Genomic DNA, 21252 nt, shown 5'->3' with positions numbered 1-21252 from the left:
TTATTAGTGGGGATAACCTTTGGGGTAAATGGGAGTGAGGGTTGCGGGGGTGTCCCCCAAATCCCTTTAAAATAATATGGGGGTTGCGGGACATCCCCCGCAGGTTCAATGGGTTAATATTGCAGCAAAATTACAGCGCCATTCTTGTATGGCGATATTTTTGCAGGGATATTAATTAACACATGGAACCAATAAATAGCAATGCAGAAGGTCGACCAGCCAAGAGACCACTCTGACGGCAGGTGAGGGTTGGACTATGGGTAGGGGATACTGATTCTGATCATGTGACATGTGTTTGTGTATGTGGCAGGGGAAGGCAATAATTTTGGGCATGGCCAAACTCTTCCACTCTCACTGCACTAACCAAGGCAGAAGGCCCAGGTCCTGCAAAGGTTTTGTCGCTGTGCATCTTTTTACTAGCACCCAGATAGTCTTTTTACTCTAGCCCTCTAGATTTAACAGCTAGTAGTTGTCACCTGTTGTCAGGTCAGGAGAGGCTGGCTCCAGGAGAGTGAATGCCAAGGAAAAATCTAGAGCAGAATTACCAATGCTCTAGGTATGGATAAACGACTGAAAACCACTGCCTGTGCCTTACAGGGCAAATTACCGAAGATACGGGCAGTCTTTGATGGCATATAGGGCATGACAACTAGGCAAGGCAGGGTGAGGTTGAGATTAGATCCAGCAATGCCCATGCATCCCAGGCAAGGAGAGCGCTGGGCTGGTGCTATACCACCCCACAAGGGCTATCACTCAAACCCCAAAATTCCCTAGGCAGAACCAGTAGCTGTGACTGAAATTTGGCAGAATCCCAGCAATCCCTTCCACACCTCTGACTATATATGAATGGATTCCCAGACCCCGCTGTGCACATTGTCTATTGTAACTTGTATGTAGAATGAGACTGGCAGACAATGATAAAAGGAGGCCTCTGTTTAATCCTAATGCATTGGTGGATGGTATTGGAGGTGCCGTAGATGGCAGGACAGTGAATTAGAAGTGGGAAACACTGTCGCTCTGTTCCTTTACGTATCAAGGACCTCTCCCCTGTTCTCTTGTCCCCTTTCATTCTCAAAACGCCATTGCTATGGTCCCCGGAAGTGCCATGGAGCCACGTGACGTGGTGTAACCTCAATAAAATAAGCATCAGACATGGGATATCACCTCGTGAACCCTTCTTCCTTCTCCATACGGCTTTCTTCCAACATGTATGTTCTGTTTTTGCCTCCTGGGATCCCTCGCAGCCATAGCTTTCAGGTGTCTTTGTGTTAGTTTAAAAGTCCTACAAGCAATTGACCGTGGTTTGGAAGAAGAGGCGCTCAGAATACCCCCACCCTTAATGCAGAGGGACTTCTAAAGGATCTCAGGCAAATTTCATCAAAGTGAAGGCACTGGCACACTACATCTCGAAGAGGAGGTTTCCAGCCTTAGGATCGGGATGCTTTGGTTGCTAAGCATGATCATTGATATAATGACTCATTCCACCCATGGCAAAGTAAAATCCCCCCACAAAAACATCACCATTCACAATAGCCACCACTGGTGCTTGTGGGGTATTATGGACCCCTACTGTCATGCTAGTCATTTCCGTAGCCTTGCCCTGCCATGTTGGTTGCAATTATCCTAAGCCTTAAAAATCCATGCCATATAGTAAAATAGCTAAAGAAGTTAAGATCTTGCGACAGAAATCGGTGCACAGCCTGCACAACTCAATCAATCCTGGCAAGGCCAACCCAGCCCTTCATTCTTCATAGGGTGATAATTTGAGTAGCATTAAGTTACATAGAAATAACACAAATTATGACAGTGCTTAGCAGAGGATAGAACCTGGCAAATGGCTTTACAAAAAACATGGACACATGTCCAAAGTCACAAAGGCGAAGGTTTCTAGAAACTGTGGACTGAATATCAGAGAGTTGCATTGCAGACATTATCCTAGCACGCCCAGACTCAGGAATCAAGAATCACTGTCATCTTTGACTCTCTCACAGAGATTTTCAGGATTACCAACACATATCTTCACTGAAGTTTTGATTTTGGATTTTGAGAAATCTGAACAGAACTTCACTGATCACTGGGTTGAAAGGCTCATAACTGGGATAAAGTTGCTTCCCATGATCACGCCGATGAGGAAAGCTTGACCAACTTGGAGAAGGTTACCCTGAGAGAGACTTCCATGATGCACATCCAGAAAGGGCTCTTAGAAACACCTTACCTTCTAGAAGCACTAATCTTCCTGTTCACTCCAGGTCTCCCTAATTTTCATCCCTTCTGGAATCAATGGATATGCTGCCAATGCTTACCCTGCAAAAGCCAGAAGCGCCACCGCAGAATATGGAGACCATGAGACCACGTAAAGTAGGATGACGATCAGTGCGATTTTCGCCATTTTCCACTCCTTCTTCATCTTCTGGAGCTCCTTCTGCTTGCTTTTGTGATCATTCGCCCCTATTGTCTGAACAGCTCTAGAGAAAAGGATATGTATTGTGGTTAGTCACCAGGAGTGCACAATATCAGGCTAAAGCAGAGATGTTTGGGCACTTGAAGAACAGTTTATTTCAGCTCCAATCATATTTTAATTGTTTTGATTTCTTTTCCTCGGTAGTGCAGATGTCCGCGTCTTCGAAGTTCTTTCCACGTGCCCTCTAACAGACCCCAGTGTGAACCTCTGTCCGCCACACTCCGTCTAGCACAGAGCACATTACTCCTTCAAGTGGGCCAATTTGGGTAACCAGAGACTTTGAATTAAAAGTATGCAGAGTGCATAAAGGATTAGGAAAAGGCAAGAAGCGCTTTTTTCTGGACTGTGGGCACACTATGAGTTTGGGGGTAGTTGTACAAACAGGTAGTAATGCCATTACTGCCTGTTTCCCCACCCAACCTGATTATCGGTTTGGAAACTCATTGGCAACAAAACACATGCTGGTGAGTAGCAGTATTACCTCGACTAAAAATGGTAACTGGTAAATGGTAACTGGTACTGGCAGTATTACCACATGTAGTACTGTCACTCCCCAGTGAAGTCCTACATGACTTCAGAATGGGGAGTAACACACATCCAAAATCAGGTTTACATTTACCATTGCTGCCGGTAAAAATGCTACCTCAGTTTGGTGGTATTAAACTCGCAATGAGACCAAAACTATTTTGGTATTAAACAACAGCACACAATGACCAATTTATAATACTAAATGTGTATTTATTCCTGGGTGCCGCACATTTCCATGATCGCAAGTCATGAACGCCCGGATAATGGCGACTGTCTATGATATTCACTCTTCAGGGGAGAGGCATTTGAGGGCTCCTGTGAGACTTGAGGTACCCCTTGGCTCTCCATCTGTGAGCAGGGGATAGTAAAAGCCGAATCCCACCACCACCCTCTCCTTAAGATGCACTCAGGCACCACTGAGAAGATGTGTGTGTGAGTGTGTGTTTGTGTGGTCGAGTAGTTAAACAGTACACTGACCTCCATGCAGTTTATACTCTGTCACTTCCGGCATTGTAACCAAGGATGGCCTGTTTCACTACTTGAGGATTCTGCCTAACTAGCCCTACGCTAGAAACTAAAAAACACGTGTGCCATTAAATCAACTACGTGGCATCTGCTTTTCAAATGAATTGTTTTCAATTTTATTCGTTTTCTATGCAAAGCAGTGCTATTTTTAAAAAATAGTTTGGCTCAGAATATTTCCAAAAATGTTGTGTTTACTGCTTTAATCACAATAAAAAAGTGTACCGAGGTGCCTCGGTGTATTCTCCCACACACTATAAATGAGTCTTGGGATTTTTGACTCCTTTCAGTGTAGAGTATGTCTCTTTTACAAGAGGAATAATTTACAGCCCGTCACCAGATTGCTGGTTCTTCTCTTGTTTTTCAGGTCATTGTCATTACAGCAGTAAACACAACATTTTTGGCAATATTCTGAGGCAAATATTTTTAAAATAGCACTGTTTTGCATAGACAACGAATACAATTGAAAACAATGTATTTGAAAAGCAGATGACACGTAGTTGATTCAATGGCACACTTGTGTTTTAGTTTCTAGCGCAGGGCTAGTTAGGCAGAATCCATACAATTTGGAAATATGAAAACAATCGCAAATTGACTGACCTGATATTTGAATGTGCGACAATGATAAACAGGGCAATATTCAGGTGTGAGGAACTTAATAGTCCATCACGTGTGTCCTTGTCACTACTTGAGGAATCATCAGCCTATCTATACAGACATGAAGAGCTAAAGGGGGTAATTCATAGAATTCAGCGCACAAGTGGCGCATGCGGCTGGCGCACAGTGTGCGTGTGCAAATTTCTGCGCCAGCCGCGTGCGCTAAAATCCATTTCTGCGCACAGCGTATTCATGGATTTTAGCTTCCAAGACCAGCCGTGGAGCAGAGTGGCGCAGTGACCCTGCAGCAGCGCCAGTTACGCCCCCAACCCCTCCCCGTGCGCCATGCACAGCACACAAATCCCGTACATGGCGCACAGGCCCCCAACCACGGAAACGCCTGTAAAACTCCCCGCGCACCCCTCCGAATACACGTACCCCACTGCACGGGGAGTGTCACACGCGATTGGAGCGGGGTACGTGTATTACAGGGGTTCACGGGAAGTTTCACATGCGAAATGCCCTGTGCGAGTGGGGTACGTGTGTTCCTGGGGTGCGGGGGAAGTTTCACACGCGATTGGAGTGGGGAACGTGTATTTCGGGGGTGAGCTGGAAGTTTTACACGCAAAATGCCCTGTGCGAGTGGGGTACGTGTATTCCTGGGGTGCGTGGGAAGTTTCACACGCGATAGGCGCTGTGCGAGTGGGGTACTTGTATTCCTGGGGTGCGCGGGAAGTTTCACACGCGATTGGCCCTGTGCGAGTGGGGCACGTGTATAACTGGGGTTCGCGGGAAGTTTCACACGCGAAATGCTCTGTGCGAGTGGGGTACGTGTATTCCTGGGGTGCGCGGGAAGTTTCACACGCGATAGGCCCTGTGCGAGTGGGGTATGTGAATAACTGGGCTTTGCGGGAAGTTTCACACGCGATTGGCCCTGTGCGAGTGGGGTACGTGAATAACTGGGCTTCGCGGGAAGTTTCACATGCGATTTTGCTGTGAGAGCGGGGTACGTGAATTTCGGGGGTGCGCGGGGAGTCCTACACGTGAATTGTCAGTGTGGGACCTCCCAGGTGTTCCCTCTACACCTTCCACGGCCCCTGCAGGCAGCCCACACCACAGGGGACTACCCTGCAGCCCTGGTCATGCCCCGCAGGCAGCCCATCTAATATGGGCATGCCCCCCAGCCAAGCCACATGTCACCTTGCACTAGTGATCACCAACTCATGTCCCCCAGCACTCCCACCCCCAGCAGTGAGGGGCACCAGCCAGCAGGCCCCCACTCATGTCCCCCAGCACCCCCACCCCCCAGCAGTCAGGGGCGCCTGCCAGCAGGACCCCACTCATGTCCCCCAGCACCCCCACCCCCCAGCAGTCAGGGGAACCTGCCAGCAGGACCCACTCATGTCCCATACATGTCCCCCAGCACCCCCACGCCCCAGCAGTCAGGGGCACCTGCCATCAGGCCCCCACTCATGTCCCACACATGTCCCCCAGCTCCCCCACCCCCCAGCAGTCAGGGGCACCTGCCAGCAGGCCCCCACTCATGACCCCCAGCACCCCCACCCCCCAGCAGTCATGGGCACCTGCCAGCAGGCCCCCACTCATGTCCCCCAGCACCCCCACCCCCCAGCAGTCAGGGGCACCTGCCAGCAGGCCCCCACTCATGTCCCCCAGCACCCCCACACCCCAGCAGTCAGGGGCACCTGCCAGCAGGCCCCCACCCATGTCCCACTCATGTCCCCCAGCACCCCCACCCCCCAGCAGTGAGGGGCACCTGCCAGCAGGCCCCCACTCATGTCCCACACATGTCCCCCAGCACCCCCACCCCCCAGCAGTCAGGGGCACCTGCCAGCAGGCCCCCACTCATGTCCCACACATGTCCCCCAGCACCCCCACCCCCCAGCAGTCAGGGGCACCTGCCAGCAGGCCCCCACTCATGTCCCCCAGCACCCCCACCCCCCAGCAGTCAGGGGCACCTGCCAGCAGGCCCTCACTCATGTCCCACTCATGTCCCCCAGCACCCCCTCCCCCCAGCAGCCAGGGGCACCTGCCAGCAGGCCCCCTACGCATGTCCCACACATGTCCCCCAGCACCCCCACCCCCAGCAATGAGGGGCACCTGCCAGCAGGCCCCCACTCATGTCCCACACATGTCCCCCAGCACCCCCACCCCCCAGCAGTCAGGGGCACCTGCCAGCAGGCCCCCACTCATGTCCCACACATGTCCCCCAGCACCCCCACACCCCAGCTCAGGGGCACCTGCCAGAAGGCCCGCGCTCATGTCCCCCAGCACCGCCACCCCCCAGCAGTCAGGGGCACCTGCCGGCAGGCCCCCACTCATGTCCCCCAGCACCCCTACCCCCCAGCAGTCAGGGGCACCTACCAGCAGGCCCCCACTCATGTCCCACACATGTCCCCCAGCACCCCCACCCCCAAGCAGTCAGGGGCACCTGCCAGCAGGCCCCCACTCATGTCGCCCAGCACCCCCACCCCCCAGCAGTCAGGGGCACCTGCCAGCAGGCCCCCACTCATGTCCCACTCATGTCCCCCAGCACCCCCACCCCCAGCAGTGAGGGGCACCTGCCAGCAGGCCCTCACTCATGTCTCACATATGTCCCCCAACACCCCCACCCCCCAGCAGTGAGGGGCACCTGCCAGCAGGCCCCCACTCATGTCCCACTCATGTCCCCCAGCACCCACGTCATGACGATCCTCAATCATGGGCCTCATGGCCACCCACATCACACCCCACCCCAGCCCAAAGACCCAACCAAGTATTGCATCCACCCACAGAGAAATGGCCATTACATGATACAACCCGAATGGCAAGTATGTACATGAACATATGTCCGTCACACACACACAATGGGTGCAAGTGAACATGAAAACCCATATCATGACATGCATGAAACCAATGAGAGAATACCACACATCGAAGTATGAAACAAAAATGCATTGAACACAACATGAATGTAATGAAAAAAAAACACTCAATAATGGGAATAAGAAATTAAATGCAGCATGTCCGGAAAAGAATAAAAAATCTGAAATCAGAATCCAAAGAAATCCAAATGAAAATTTGCCCAAAGTCTCAGTCCAACAAAGCAAATCCAAGGGAAAAAAAATTAATGAAATCCATTGCGCCATGGTGAAATTAAAATAAAAACGAGAAACATCCACTGTTCAACTATATACAAATCACCAATCCAGGGTCCATGAGCCCAACAAATGAAATGAAACCTACAAAAAACACTACCTAATAAAGAACTATATACAAAAATGTGGTGCATTGTCCAAGCGGCCCAAAATAAACAAAAACAGAAAGGAAACCTAACACTATCTAACTATTTACAATGGCAGCGGGCTAGTCCGAAGGCTCACTTTTTGATGTCCCGGGCCAGGGCATCATTGAACTCCCGCTGAATGTCCTGGAGGCGGTCCTCTTCCATGGCCCCGAGGGTTCGCAGGGACGATGACATGTTCACCTCCAACTCCCTGTGAATTGCCTCGAGGCTCTCGGCCCGCCTCAGGGCCCTCCGCATGGAGTTCTCCGCCCTGACCATTGTGAACTGTGCTTCTTCCGCCCGCTGCCGCTCCGCATATATGGCGTCGCCCAACCGCTGCCACATGGAAGATACTTGAAATCCGGGGTCCTCCTGCCCTATGGCCGATGCCTGCCCCTCCGATGTTGAAGGCCCCGAGCCATCATTGCTCCCATGCTGCTGTGCCTGTGCCTGCTCCCTGGCTCTTGCTGCTTGCACATCCTCCTCTGGCTGGAGTGCAGTTGTCGTGGTGGCCACCCCTGCTGGATGTCTGACTCCCGACTGTGGCAGGGATGTGTCCTCCACCAGCCTGGCCACTGGGTCAGGGGCAGCTCCACAGGGTACCCAGGTGATACATGGGTGGGAAGATGGCATGGAGGACGACTGGTGCGTAGGGGGTTCAGGTGAGGAGGGGGTCGCAAGAAGGTCCAACACACGGAGGAATCCAGCACCGGTGACCCGTCCCAGTAGGTCAACGTGGTCAAAGAGGCATGCGAGACGATGTGCAGTCTCTCCACGAAAAGACTGCAGGTCACCTCGCATGCCCCGTTGATGCAACACTATCCCACTCAGGACAGGCTCAACACGGTCCCGGATAGCCATGTCCACAAGGAGAGGAAGGCCAGTTGTTGTGCGCTCATCCCCTCCCTGAAAACGGGTCTGGACGTAGGCATCCCTGCTGGTGCCAGATGATGCAGTGACAGGATCAGGGACAGGATTACACACAGGCACCTCCGCGGCTGCCTGTGCTGCCTCCTGTCCCTCCCCTGCACTGCACCACTAGCACCAGTGGAATCCCCACCTCCAGACCCCGTGTATGTCCCTTCCGCGGCCTCCTTCTCCACCAAACCCCCCACCAACCTGGATGACTCCGTGCCATCTTCCTCCGTTGGACCTTGTGGGGTCTCAGCTGCCCCTTCTGCTGCTGAGGAGTCCACCTCCGACCTCTCCCTCTTGGACCTACCCTCGGCAGCTGCGGCCTCGGACACGGCACCAGACTCCTCACTCCCCGACGAGATGACAATCTGGGAGGGAGCCGGGCCTTGCATCTCCGGCTGGTGGTGCGATCCCTGCCGCTGTGCTCCACAGCACCCTCTCCGCCCTCTTCATCAGTTGACGCTGCAGACAGGGAGAGATAAAACACAGACATCAGGGCAATGTACAATGGACTGATACACACATGACAGTTGCACATGAGTGGCAGTGTCAAACTTCAGACATGGCATCACACTCCACGACACACATGTAATTTCAACTCACATGCATGAGCATTTCCACAGCAATATTGCACCAGGAAGCAACATCCATACACATACAACAGCATGAACAGCCGAAGGTGAGACTGACATCACATGAAACACAGGGAGTGCACTAGACATGCACACACGCCACCACACTTACATGCATGTCTACATCTCATCCAACTGTCGCAGTGATGCGATCGCCATACATGTCACATCTGGCATTCAACCTTCTACATATCAGTGTCACATGCATCCATGTTGCATCACAGTTGCACACTTGTCAAATACACACACATGCACATGTACACAGTGCAGATACATGCAGCAGGAACCACCATCCATGTGTGACACCACAACCATGCCAACGTACATACACAGAAATTCAAACATGTGTGCTCCCACACCTGCATTTGCACAGCATGCTTACCAACACATACACCATCGATGTGTCTCACACCTAAGAGGACTCAAATGTGGCAGCCTCACGCCCCTGTTCATACACATCCCTACATGGCCCTATGAAAACACATGTGCAACCTGCACACTACAAGCACACCACCACACGCACAGCGTCCAATTAGTATGCATGTACCCTTACTGCTCAACTCTAGACGGGTCTGCCTCTCAAGGACCTGGATGTGGAGCGCTGGGCATATGTGTTCCAGGACCCTCATTTGGTGGTCGAACAGGTGGCCCCGGTGCCCCTTGGCATCTGCTGCCTTCAAGAGGCACCGGGCCTTGTTGAGGGCCCTGGACCTGAAGTCCTGCCAGCGCTTCTTGACATGTTGTAAGTCGCGGACTGCCACCCCCTCCGCGTTGATGCCAGTCACAATGTCCATCCAGATCCTGGTCCGTCCTTCATTGTCGGTGCACGAACTTCCAAAGAGGGCATCATACTGCCCCAGGACTTGCTCCAGCAGGACATCAACTTCCCTGGCACTGAAGCTGGTGGCCCTCTGCCTCTCTGGCTGGGGGTTGCCAGTGGTGGCAGATGGTGTTGTGCCCGACAGGTCAACCCCAGAGGCAGGAGTGGGTGGGCAACTGGGTCCTGGGGCTGGGCTGTGGAGCAATGGTATCCCAGTCGGGAGTCTTCGGTTCCAGCAGCGGTGGTCACAGCAACTGCACCCTTGGCTGACGTGCAGGCAGCAAATAGCAGGACACGTGGGTAGCAGGCAGTCAGGCAGCAGCAGATGGCAGGTGGGAGCATGCTCGTGGCTCTGGGGGGCAGTAATTCGGCCTTCTGGGCAGGAGCGTGGTCTTCCGTGTGTTGTTGCGTGGCCAGCTTGATACGGAGTGATTTGTCACGTGAAAATCTTGCACGTCATCGTGTAATTCGAGGAAAGGCCCTTTGTGCGTAAGCGTGTCAGCACACGTACGTGGTTTCATTGGACCAAAGGCCCTTAGCTCGTAAGCGCTTCTGTGACGTGAGTCGCACGGGCGTTTCCCTCGTGACGTGGGCATAGTGGTTCAGTGCGTGTGAAAAAACTGCATGTCTGCGTGTGGATGCGTGTAATCCGAGGAAAGGGCCTACGCGCGTAAGTGACACGACGTGCGCGGGCGTTACCGTCAACACGGGTGCATGTTCATCGTACACGTCCAAAAACTGCATGCCCGAGTGTCAGCTTGTGTAATTGGAGTAAAGGGGCTTAGCGCGTACACGCGTAAGTGACGCTGTACGTGTGGGCCGCTTTAAAAGGTACGTGTAGGACCCCATTCCCTTGTACATGCTTTTCGTGGAGAGCGAGTGGGTGATTCTGTACTTCTTGTCGGTTCACACGCGATTACTTCACAGCGTTTCAAGTTCATACTCCCTGTTACCTCTGACAGCGTTCTTTATTTTTTTTGGGCCCGTTTCCTCAAACAGCGTTCACTTCTTCTTTTGTCCTGTCTCCTCAGACAGCGTAAAGTACTTCTTTTGGTGAGGGTGTTGCCTACGCGCACATGCGCATTTTTTTTCACGTTCTTTTTCCAGGCAGACGGTGAGTCGTGCACGCATTTACCAACTGTGCTTGCCCCGTGTGTCGCGTATACCTTCAGAGGTCATTTTAGGCTGCGTGTAACACGTGTACGCTTGTTTTTGTGTTTCTGGGTGCCACAGCGTAGTGCAGGTTTTCCATGCACATGGTCTACGAGGGGTTGCGTTACTTTTTGTTTTTGGGGTGCCTGTGCGTTGCTTGACCCATCATCTTCCCCCAGGGGTCTCAGACAGCCTTGCTAGAGCACTAGGGTATGAATTCCATCTAGTACCCTACCCCTTTCACCCCCAATTGCCCAGGACAATTGTTTACTGCAACTCCCATATGCACAACAACATCAGTGCCATGGTTGGGAGGCGACCAAGCGGTAAGGGACGCAAAGGTGGCCGACCTCCAAAAGGCGGGTGTGGTGGGTGCGGTAGGGGACATGGCCATGATTTGCAGGGTGCCCCTAGACCCCCATGTGTGGAGGACCAATCAGGGACACCCATGCCCCCCCCATGGTTGAGGGAAACGTGGCTGACACCATCCCAGCTCAGCCCTTGTTGGACCAGCCCATTGTGGCACCTGAGCCGGCACAGGATGACTCCCAGGCTGACTTCCAGGTCAGCAAGTCTAAGCCATGTGTGCCGGTGCAAGTTGGTGTCACCAGGCCACGTGGATCTGGGGCATCAATATCATCTGCTGCCCCGAGTAGGCAGGGTGGGGAGGCTGCAGGGGCAGCTGCAGCTCTATCCACCCCAGCTCTGAGTCTCCCAGCCGGGACAGTGTTGGTCCTGGTCCATCAAACTGACGTTGCCCCTGCCAACATCACACTTCAGCCAATGCCTGCACCAAGACCTATGGTCATTGTGCATACGCACACTCCCAGTACCCAGTCCACCTGCGCTTCTGCCCCTACTGACCAGAGCGGCGCAAGCCACTCAGGCTCTGCTCCACCTTTGAAGAAGAGGAAGAAGGCTGCTCTGGCACTACACGCTGAGACCCCAGACACGACTACACAGTCTGGCACGTCAAGGAAGCCTAGCTTTAATGACCCCGAACTTGATGCACTTGTGAGCTATGTGTCGGCACATAGCCGCAAAATGTTGGTGACTGCAGGGTGCAAGACCACACCTGGTCATCGTAGGGCACACTGGCAGACCATCACGGACCGCATAAGTCCCCTTGGATATGTGAGGCTCACAGCTGATGATTGCTATAGGCGGTGGAATGACCTGAAACGCAGAGCAAAGAACAAGATGGCCTCAAATCATGCCACTAATCTGGTGACTGGCGATGGGTCTCCAGAAGAGGTCAACAAACTCACTGAACATGAGTCTGTTGCTGGGACCTTCGTCACAGAGGAACAGATCCAAGGTGTGGGAGATCTACCTAATTACGACACATTGTCCGGTGAGTGCCCATGCATCTGTGTGTAATCCATGTGTATGTTGTTTGGGTGACGGGTTCTGATTGAGTGCCAGACGAGGGTGTGTACTCCTGAGTGTTATGGGTCACCCATTTGCTTCCTCCCATACATTCACGTGCCTTGGATTTGGGTATGACTGCATCCCTTCTGCCCACAGTTGCCAATTAGGCCCACATTAGTGCACTTTACCTTAAACTGTCATCTTGCAAATACATTGGGGGTCATTCCGAGGTTGGAGGTAAGGGATTACCGGCGCCTGTAAGGGCACCAATGGCGGTAATCCCTTACCTCCGTATTCCGAGTTCCCTTTGCGGGTCCCTCTTTACCTCCTGCTTTTAGCAGGAGTAAATTACAAGACCCGCAAAGTGACCTTGGAGTAAATTACGGCACCGTAATTTACGGTGCCGTAATTACCTCCTTCCCCATTCACATTGAGCCCTATGGGGGCAGAAATGGGGATGGGGAAGGGCTATGGTGAATGGGGAATTACCGGTCCATCCAACCTTGGAATGGACCGGATATTACTCCATTCACCATGCCGGTATTCCATGGAGTAAATAGCTCCATGGTTGCCAACCATGGAGCTATTTACTCCATGGTGTAGTCCTAACTCGGAATGAGGGCCATTGTTCAGATTTTGTAAGTGTTCATTCATGCTGATTGTTTCCACTCTCCCATTTTTACTACGCATTTTTCTGCCCTATTGCAACATATGTGATATGCTTCGGTCATTGTTTACAGCCCACACTGGGCCACTATTTTTACCTGGTTATGTTAATGATTACACCATTCAGGCCGATGGAGTATTGGGCTGCAGAAATGTTTTATTAGGGCATGATCGCATGTGGAAGATAACAGATGTTTCCTGTAATGTTAAAGTGACCAACCATTGATCAGCCCACAATGACTGTGTTATTGGACACTGAATTTGTTTCAGTGTTTGGCACATGCATATTTAGCAACACTATTCAGCATTAATCTTCGCATCATGTCGATGTGACATGGATTTGTGACGGTACTCATTCACTGACATATTGCTGTAGTTTTGTAATTTACCGTGGCTATGCTATATGACATCTGTGCGGTGGCATGTGTCATGTATGTGTATTGGACAGCCTGATGTGTGATGCCAGTGCTACCCAACATGCTGCAAATGTGTTGCTTTTCCATCTTGCTCTCCCCAGTGTCTGCCTTTTTGACTCCACTTCCAACTCTTTGACAGGGCATGCAGGGCAGGGTTATAGTCATGTGGGACATGTGTAAATCATGTACTGGATCTCTGGCTTGTCACGGCCTATGTGTGTGCTATGGTGCTCATGCCTGTTTCCATTTGTTGTCTTTTATGTTTTTGCAGGTGATGACACACTTGATGCTGTTGAGGTTGAGGAGATGGTGCAGACCCAGGAGGAATCTCAGGCACGACCGGGAACCAGTGGGGGACGTGGTGTGGTGGTGGGTGGAAACCCAATGTTACTGCAGACCATACTGTCCAGGGGTGTCTCTGGGTGCACCTCAGGTGCTGAATCAGATGATGAGACTTATGTGCCGTCGCATGTAAGTGTTTCTGGCAGGGATTCTGTTCTGTCCAACCCACCTGCACCAGGGGTAGAACCCTCTATGGGGATGTCAGTGTTGGTAGGTCCGCCTTTGGCGGTTACGGATGCAGGGTCACACTCCACAACATCTGATCCTGTTCCTGGGCCAGCAGATCAGAGGGGGAATGCAGTCCTGCAGCCTCAGGCAGTTCCAGCACAGCAAGGTGCAGATCGCCTTGCCCCAAACAGGTGTGGTGCCCGTCGACGCGGTGGCCGTGCGCCACCAGGCAATACTGTATGGGAAAACTCCATGTACGGTATGGCAACCCAACAGGCAGCATCAGTAGAAACTTCCATTATCCCCCCTGAAAGGCAGATGGAGCAACAACAGCAGGCAACAGACTCCATTTGCCAATCACACAGGGAAGACATGTTGGTGTCCAACAGGGACCGACGGGCGGCACTGGAGACTCTGCGCAAATCCATATCAATAGAGTCCCAGGGCCACAGGGAAGCCATGAGGGTAGAACTACATAACCTCAGGCAGACTCTGGTTGAACTTGAGGCTTCCAGTAATTTAAGGGCAAAACAGCAGCTGGAGCAGCTCACACGTTCGCTCTCAGCTGAGCTGCATGCAACACGTGAGGAGATCCGGGCATCACGCGAGGCCATGCGTGCAGAAATGCAGGCAACCCGTGATGTGCTGCATGGGGATCTCCACACTTTAAGTCTCCAAAATCAGACCTTCCAGACCTGCATGCTTGCTGCCATGGAGGACCATACCAGGGCTTTGCGTGGGCTGCCTCCCATAGTGCCACCACCTCCTGATGCAGCAGCAGAGGATGAGCAGAGCGACAGCAGTTCTCCCACAATGGCATAGCCGTGCAGGCCATGAGCCCAAGGAGTTTTTTTTTTCCGCAACATCCACGCAGGTGGGTGTTGGTGTGCACCCTGTCCTCGAACCACCTGGGTGGCCTCCCCACCCCCCTCTGGCCCACACATGGGCATTTTTGATTCTTGATTTTTTTTTTTTACAGTGTGTTGCCTTGTGTGGCTCCCGTGGGCATCCACTGTATTCCGGCTGGGCACATGCAGGCTTGTCCTGAGTTTGGGTTAGATGCTTGGGTTCATGAGACACACACCCCTCCTGCTTCCATGAGCTTGCAAAGGGTGTCACCAAGTGACTGTGAATTACACAGTGACGTTGGGCTCCCATGAGCTGTGTGGGCAGTCTGTAGTCAATACTGTGTACACATCCCTAGTGGATATTGTTGTTGTATTGTACACTGCATGGTGTATTGATATGTGCTTGTGCATCCATGTCTTCCTCCTAATTTGCAGGTTCCTTCCTCATGTCTTCACAAGGCCGTCTACTTTGCAGATGCAGTTCATGTTGTATGCAGTACACTGAGACATTTGCGTGGCAGCAACACTCTACAGTTGGAAGGGGTCGATGTGCTGGCATATTCAGGTTGTAAGACTACTACTACTTGAACTTAGTACTGTCATGTTTTTGCATTTTTCCATGGTGTGTTGCAGCATTGTGTTGGTGGTAAGTATTTGGTAATGTGTGCTGTTAGTTATACATTACTGGGAGCATATTGTGTGTGGGCAGTTTCCATTAGGGACAGTGTACTTTGTGTCAGGTCTTGTGCATTGCTTTGTTTGCTTTCACATTGCATGACATCCCATGGTGTGTTTGGTGGTGGAGCTGGGGAGGGGTTGGGTGACGTGGTGCTGTTCTCATGTTTTATTTAGCAAGGGGGTAATGAATTTAGCAGCATAGATGGATGTCTTTTGATGACACAGCATTGGTGGTGTTTGGGTAGGTAGGGATGCACACAATGTAACACTTCCAGGTGACCAATCACTGGCTGGTATGGTTGTGACAGTTGACTGTCCCTTATGTCATCATCATTGATTGTCAGCTGGTATGTGCCAGGGCTGTGTACACTCCACAGGGGTGTGATTTTATGTGAAGTAATTAGCCACCAGCTGCGTACGGGCTGGCTCACCACGTGCCCTTCCCCTCCCATGTGCAGCGGGTGTGCATGTGGTTGGGGATGTGGGGGCACCACCATGTCCACCGGCAGGCCCCGCCGTGTCACAACGTTGTGCAGGACACATGCTGCCACTATGATCCTGCACACTACTGGGGGAGCATATAACAACTGCCCACCAGAACGGTCAAGGGAGCAAAAGCGTGACTTGAGCACTCCCAATGTGTGCTCCACTATGCCCCGGGTTGCAATATGGGCTGTGTTGTATCTTACCTCGGGTGGCGTGGTGGGGTTCCGAATTGGCGTCATCATGTGGGTGCTCAGAGGGTAGGCACTGTCCCCTGGGGAGGTGGTGATGGGTATCATTAGTGGGGTTGTGACATTACTCAGTATCTGACATGCATGCATGTGCAGTGGCATTTATACTCACCAAGCAGCCATGTATCGCCATGACGCCCAGCTTCTAGGTCCCGGTTTAGGGTTGACATTCTGTAAATGAAACTGTCGTGGGTGGACCATGGACAGTTGGCATATGCTGAGGTGATGATTCCCTTGGTATCACATACTACCTGTACGTTGATGGAATGCCAGTGCTTGCGGTTTCTATAGATGTGCTCAGATGCCCTGGGGGGATGTAGAGCCACATGGGTGCAATCAATGGCACCTAGCACTTTGGGGAATTGTGCCACCCCGTAGAAATCCTGGACAGCAGCCTGCCTTTCTGCAGGTGTTCTGGGCAGGTATATGTGCCTGCGGACTGATGGGCGTGCAGTCATGATGGCCAACACCTGGTGTAGGCAGCGTGACTGCGTGGCCTGTGACACCCCCCCACTATAGCACTTGTCCGCTGAAATGATCCAGTGGCCAAGAAGTGCAGTACATTGAGGACCTTCTCCAAGGGGCTGGGTGCTTGGGAGCACAGGGGTGGTTGATGTGAGGTCATCCTCCCACTCACTCACCAGGTCGAGTATTATGTGAGTTGGAAACCTGTACCTCCCATACACCTGGTCATCAGGCATCCCAAAAAGGCTGGTTCTGGGTGTAAAAATTCTGGGCCTGACTATCCTCCTCCTCCTCCTGCGGTATCCCACGACCACGGCTGCTAGGGACGGTATATTCATCTTGGCGTCTGAGCTTGTTTGTTGTTTGCGTGCACTTTTAAGATGCGTGGGTCCACGTACGCCTGCTTCCTGCTGGCGTACGTGTTTCCGGATTAGCGCCTCTTTTTTGGCGCACGCATTAGCCCCGTTCGATTCCATGAATACGTGTTGTAGACGCGCGTGTGGGCGTTCCGCGCATTTGCCTCTTGTACTTCCCCCTGTCAGAATAGAAACAATATTATGCCTCCTATTGTAACAATTGTATGTGTATTGGCCTACGCCAAGTTGTCTAAACATTTTGTGCGAACAAACTCCACGGCAAGGTCTTGACCTTAGATAAACCAATGTAAGCCACCATCTTGGATTGAGCCGCCATTTTAGGTTCTCTTGTTATGTAGAAGTCACCCTGAACATCAAAATGGAGGCCAAATGACATTCTGAGTAAGATTCTGGCCGTTGTGACCTCCGTACAGCTGAATAATTAATATGCCTGCAGGCCACTTGTCGGGGTCGCGAACTGAGACCTTGTCCTACCGTTGACCTATATGTAAATGTACAACTTATATCAGCGAAACTAATCGAAATGCATATATTAAAGGATTGACCTGGCAAGGAACCCTAAGACCAGAATTAAATATTTCGCAGAATGGTTAACCCGCAAGAGGGTTGGCCAAGGGCTGGACAAATTGTATAAAAGGCCCGGGTATTCCAATATGCGGTCTCTCTCACTAACACATCGAACCCTCGTTGAAGTTCGTTATATTATACTGAGAGCCGAATAGCTATCCGTTTGTCAATTGACTTGGTCACTGTTGTAGCTTGAAATAAAGAACTTGTATGTTTCTTTGTAACCTGTGCTGGTGTGTTTCTTTTTGGGCTTCCCGGCCTCATATTATTTTTCTGTTTTCACAGTTGGCGCCCGAATAGGGACCCTCAAGATTGATGCCGGATCATTGAAGGTTAACGCAGGCTATCGAACCGGGATCGGACGGTGTGATACTGCGGGCCCGACCGAACGAGACGCGATATCTCGGCAGCGCTACACGATCCGATCCTTGGACGATACTCGTGTGGTCTGACACGGCATCTTGACGAGGGTCCATTTTTGAGGCGGGCAGATTTGTCGAAACCACCAAACACAAGGTAAAATTTGTTAGGTAAGTTCTTTGGTAAACCGTACGGTCCTCCTTAGGTTTGGTCAGGTGTAGTCGTGACCCGACTCTTAATTTAACCCTGACAATTTGAATTTGGCGTATTGTATCTGCAGACACAATTATTGACCAGGTAACACCAATTTTTTGTGAAATGCTTGGGAAATTGTCTAGCTGCTTTAGGGCTCTGTTCCGCAGCGATCGACAATCTTTGGAATTTAGCCACCCGGCACCACAGGAGGGGTTGCCGGCGTGTACTATGTACTGTAAGCATGGCATTGAAGGTATAGTAGTTAATGATATTTGGCACAGACAAACCAGACATGCCTCCGAATTTCAGTGGCCAATCAATGGTACTTTCGAGATCCCCCGTATTGAATACCTAGAATCGGTCTTGCTAAAGAAGAAGGCCAGACCTGCAGCAGTTGATGTTTTGCAGAATTGGAAAAAAGAAGCGTTGCAGCAGCTTAAAAGTAGGGATAAACATGCACGCCGTCATAAAACGAATGCCGAAAAGGCGATGTTATATGATAAGGAAAAACATTCAGAGTCAGTCAAGAATATGGATAGGGCTTTCTCACTCGGTATCCAGAAAATCTATCCCTCTAAAGATTTTCAGGTTTCCGAAGAATTTATTGATAAATTGTTAAACGAGCGAAGGCCTGGTGCTTCTGCGCCACCTCCGTATGATCCTCTCCCTGGTGCTTTGCCCATTCCGGCTGTTATTCCTGCTGTTATTCCTGTTCCCCCTGTACAACCTATTGTTCCTGTTCCTCTAGTTGTTGTTCCTCCACCTACTCTACCACCCCACCCCTTGCGCCGATAGTCGCACCTCCATTGAATTTGCCCGCACCTCCGCTCCCGAGTGGTTCTGTACTGACTGAAGTTGATCAGGGTGCGGGGTCAAAGATTGTTACTTGAAATACTGTCTCTGCAGAAAAGAAACGAGAATTATTTGCATGGGCTAAGCATTGTATGGAGAGAGGTGATCAAGCTGACGTTTTCTCCACATTATCAAATATGGGCAATTTTCCAGAGAAAAATGTTTTTATTGAAGGTTTGGGGACTCATTAATGTGTAATGTTAGGTAGATTACATAATACGGATCTCCCAAAAGGGTTGAGAGATCTAAATACTTTAGCGCTTTCGAGGGATACTGAGGAGAAAGTACATGGTCATGTTGAGAGGTTATTTGAGTATAGGAGGGACTTAGAAAGATTACGGGATGAGGATGGTGAAGACAACAGTATGTATGTGCAGAAACGGTTCCTTCCGTGCGTAAATTGGCATCTGAGGAAGTCCGAATTTGTACCAAAGATGCGATTCGATGGATCTCGGATTCATTGATACCGCCGGATGAAGTATATGACACGTATAGTCAGTATACAGTAGAAATGCAGAGGAAGGTGATTCAGGTAATGGTACAGTACCTGCAGGATGAATGTGTAAGGAAGAAGGTTAGTTGTACTATAGAGTTATTGGGTATTTGTAAAAGGGCTTTTTCGCCCGACACTTCTTCGGCTGCCTTAGCGCTCGACCTGGCTCTATTGCTTAGTAAGCGATCGGAATTACCTATATCTGAGTTGCCAATGAGAGAGGTTCCTCCGACATTTGTCCCCAAAAGTTGAGATTCCCGCTAACGTTGGGACAGGTGCACCCGCTGTGGACATCCCTGCACATTATGTATCGCAATTTGTTCACGTCCCGATTTCGCGACAGGAAGTGAACACTATTAGGCAATCAATTCCTGATATTAGGAAAAATCCGACAATATTCTACAAAGAGATAGAGTCCGTTTTGCAGTACTCTGTGTTCACCCTAAGTGATATTGACTTGCTATTCCCTGTACTCCTGCCCGTAGATTTATGGAAGCAGGTCCGAACAATAGACGATGTGCCAGGGTTGGGAGATACGTGGGCTAACATAACTAGGTTTGATGGGGAAAGACCAGCTGGTGAGAAACCACGTCAGGTAATACTCACTTTGCCTGATAGAATTGTTGCAAAATTGAAAACCATAATTCCTGAGAAAAGAATTATTTGGGACAAGCTTATGGCCTGTGTTCAAGGAAAATCTGAAGGTGCCACCGAATTCTTTAATCGATTCGAACAGGTATTCTCTGACTTCAGTGGACAGCACTTGGGCACAGAGTCTGGGAAAAGGTTGTTTGTGGACAAATTTGTGCGTGGTTTGCTGCCTGACATCCAGTCACAGATTATGTCCTCTGAGAGCGCTTGGCAGGCGAAATCCCAATCTGAAGTTTTGCACATGGCTCAGTTTTATGAGAACCGTGTTAATAATGAAAAAGAGAGAATAGAGAAGAGGAAAGGAGATTTGAAGACTAAAGTATTGTTACAGCAAATTGTTAGAAATCCCAGAGGTGGTAATTCACAGACCAGAGGTCAGTATGTTCCGAAAGGGAACGTCCCCTTGGGTCCTGTGAATATTAATCAATGTGCCTATTGCCGCCAGGAAGGTCATTGGCGTGCACAGTGCCACATCCTTCGACAGAGATCGAACAACACATTTGGGAGTATGGGTAGACGACCTAGAGGTCGCCCCGGAGGGGGGGCCCTGATAGAGGTCAGTTCTCACAAGATCCTCAGCAACCTTTTTCACGGGATAATCAGACTTCGAGTGTGGACACGAGAAACATATTTGATCACCCTTCTGCTGCCTACCTTTCTGAAGAGCTTCCTTCTGATGACATTTTATTTCGTTAGGATTGCCCGAAGCAGGGTTTGTCAAAAAGGTCCCTACGTTGAATTGTTAGTGGGGAATAGGAAACATCAGTTTTTGATAGACACTGGAGCACAGAAGTGCTCCATTGATCATTCTCGGGTTCCAAACATTCCACTTTCAGGGCAAACTAATGTTTCTGTAGGGTTTTCTGGCATACCAGTTGCTTGTCCGGTTTCTTCGCCGGTGCTTGTTTCTTTGGGTTCCTTTACGGACCATTGTCCATTCCTCTTGACTTCAAACTGTGGGGAGAATTTGCTGGGGTTAAATCTGTTGAAGAAACTAAATGCAGTAATTCATTGTTCCTCTGACGGAGTGCGACTGACGGTTTCACCACAGCAACTTCCCAGTTCTCAGTTTTTGACTCGACCATTGCCTCCTGAGTTTAGCGTTGTCCCGGAATGTTTGTGGGCGGTTGACGACAATGATGTCGGAGTACTACAGGTT

General features: G+C 50.8%; 1 protein-coding gene across 3 annotated transcripts in view; it reads right to left on the bottom strand.

The window, feature by feature from the left end:
* Positions 1 to 21252, bottom strand: part of OPN4 (opsin 4) — an 803364-nt gene that overhangs the window by 326195 nt on the left and 455917 nt on the right. For all 3 annotated transcript variants that reach the window (XM_069610768.1, XM_069610769.1, XM_069610767.1), the window contains exon 6: positions 2304 to 2465. In XM_069610768.1, the coding sequence (XP_069466869.1) occupies positions 2304 to 2465 (162 nt within the window). The remainder of the gene's footprint in view (positions 1 to 2303; positions 2466 to 21252) is intronic.

This window comes from Ambystoma mexicanum, chromosome 8 (genome assembly GCF_040938575.1).
Source record: "Ambystoma mexicanum isolate Mex_15411 chromosome 8, UKY_AmexF1_1, whole genome shotgun sequence".
NCBI lineage: Eukaryota > Metazoa > Chordata > Amphibia > Caudata > Ambystomatidae > Ambystoma > Ambystoma mexicanum.
This window is presented reverse-complemented; position numbering and strand designations above follow the sequence as displayed.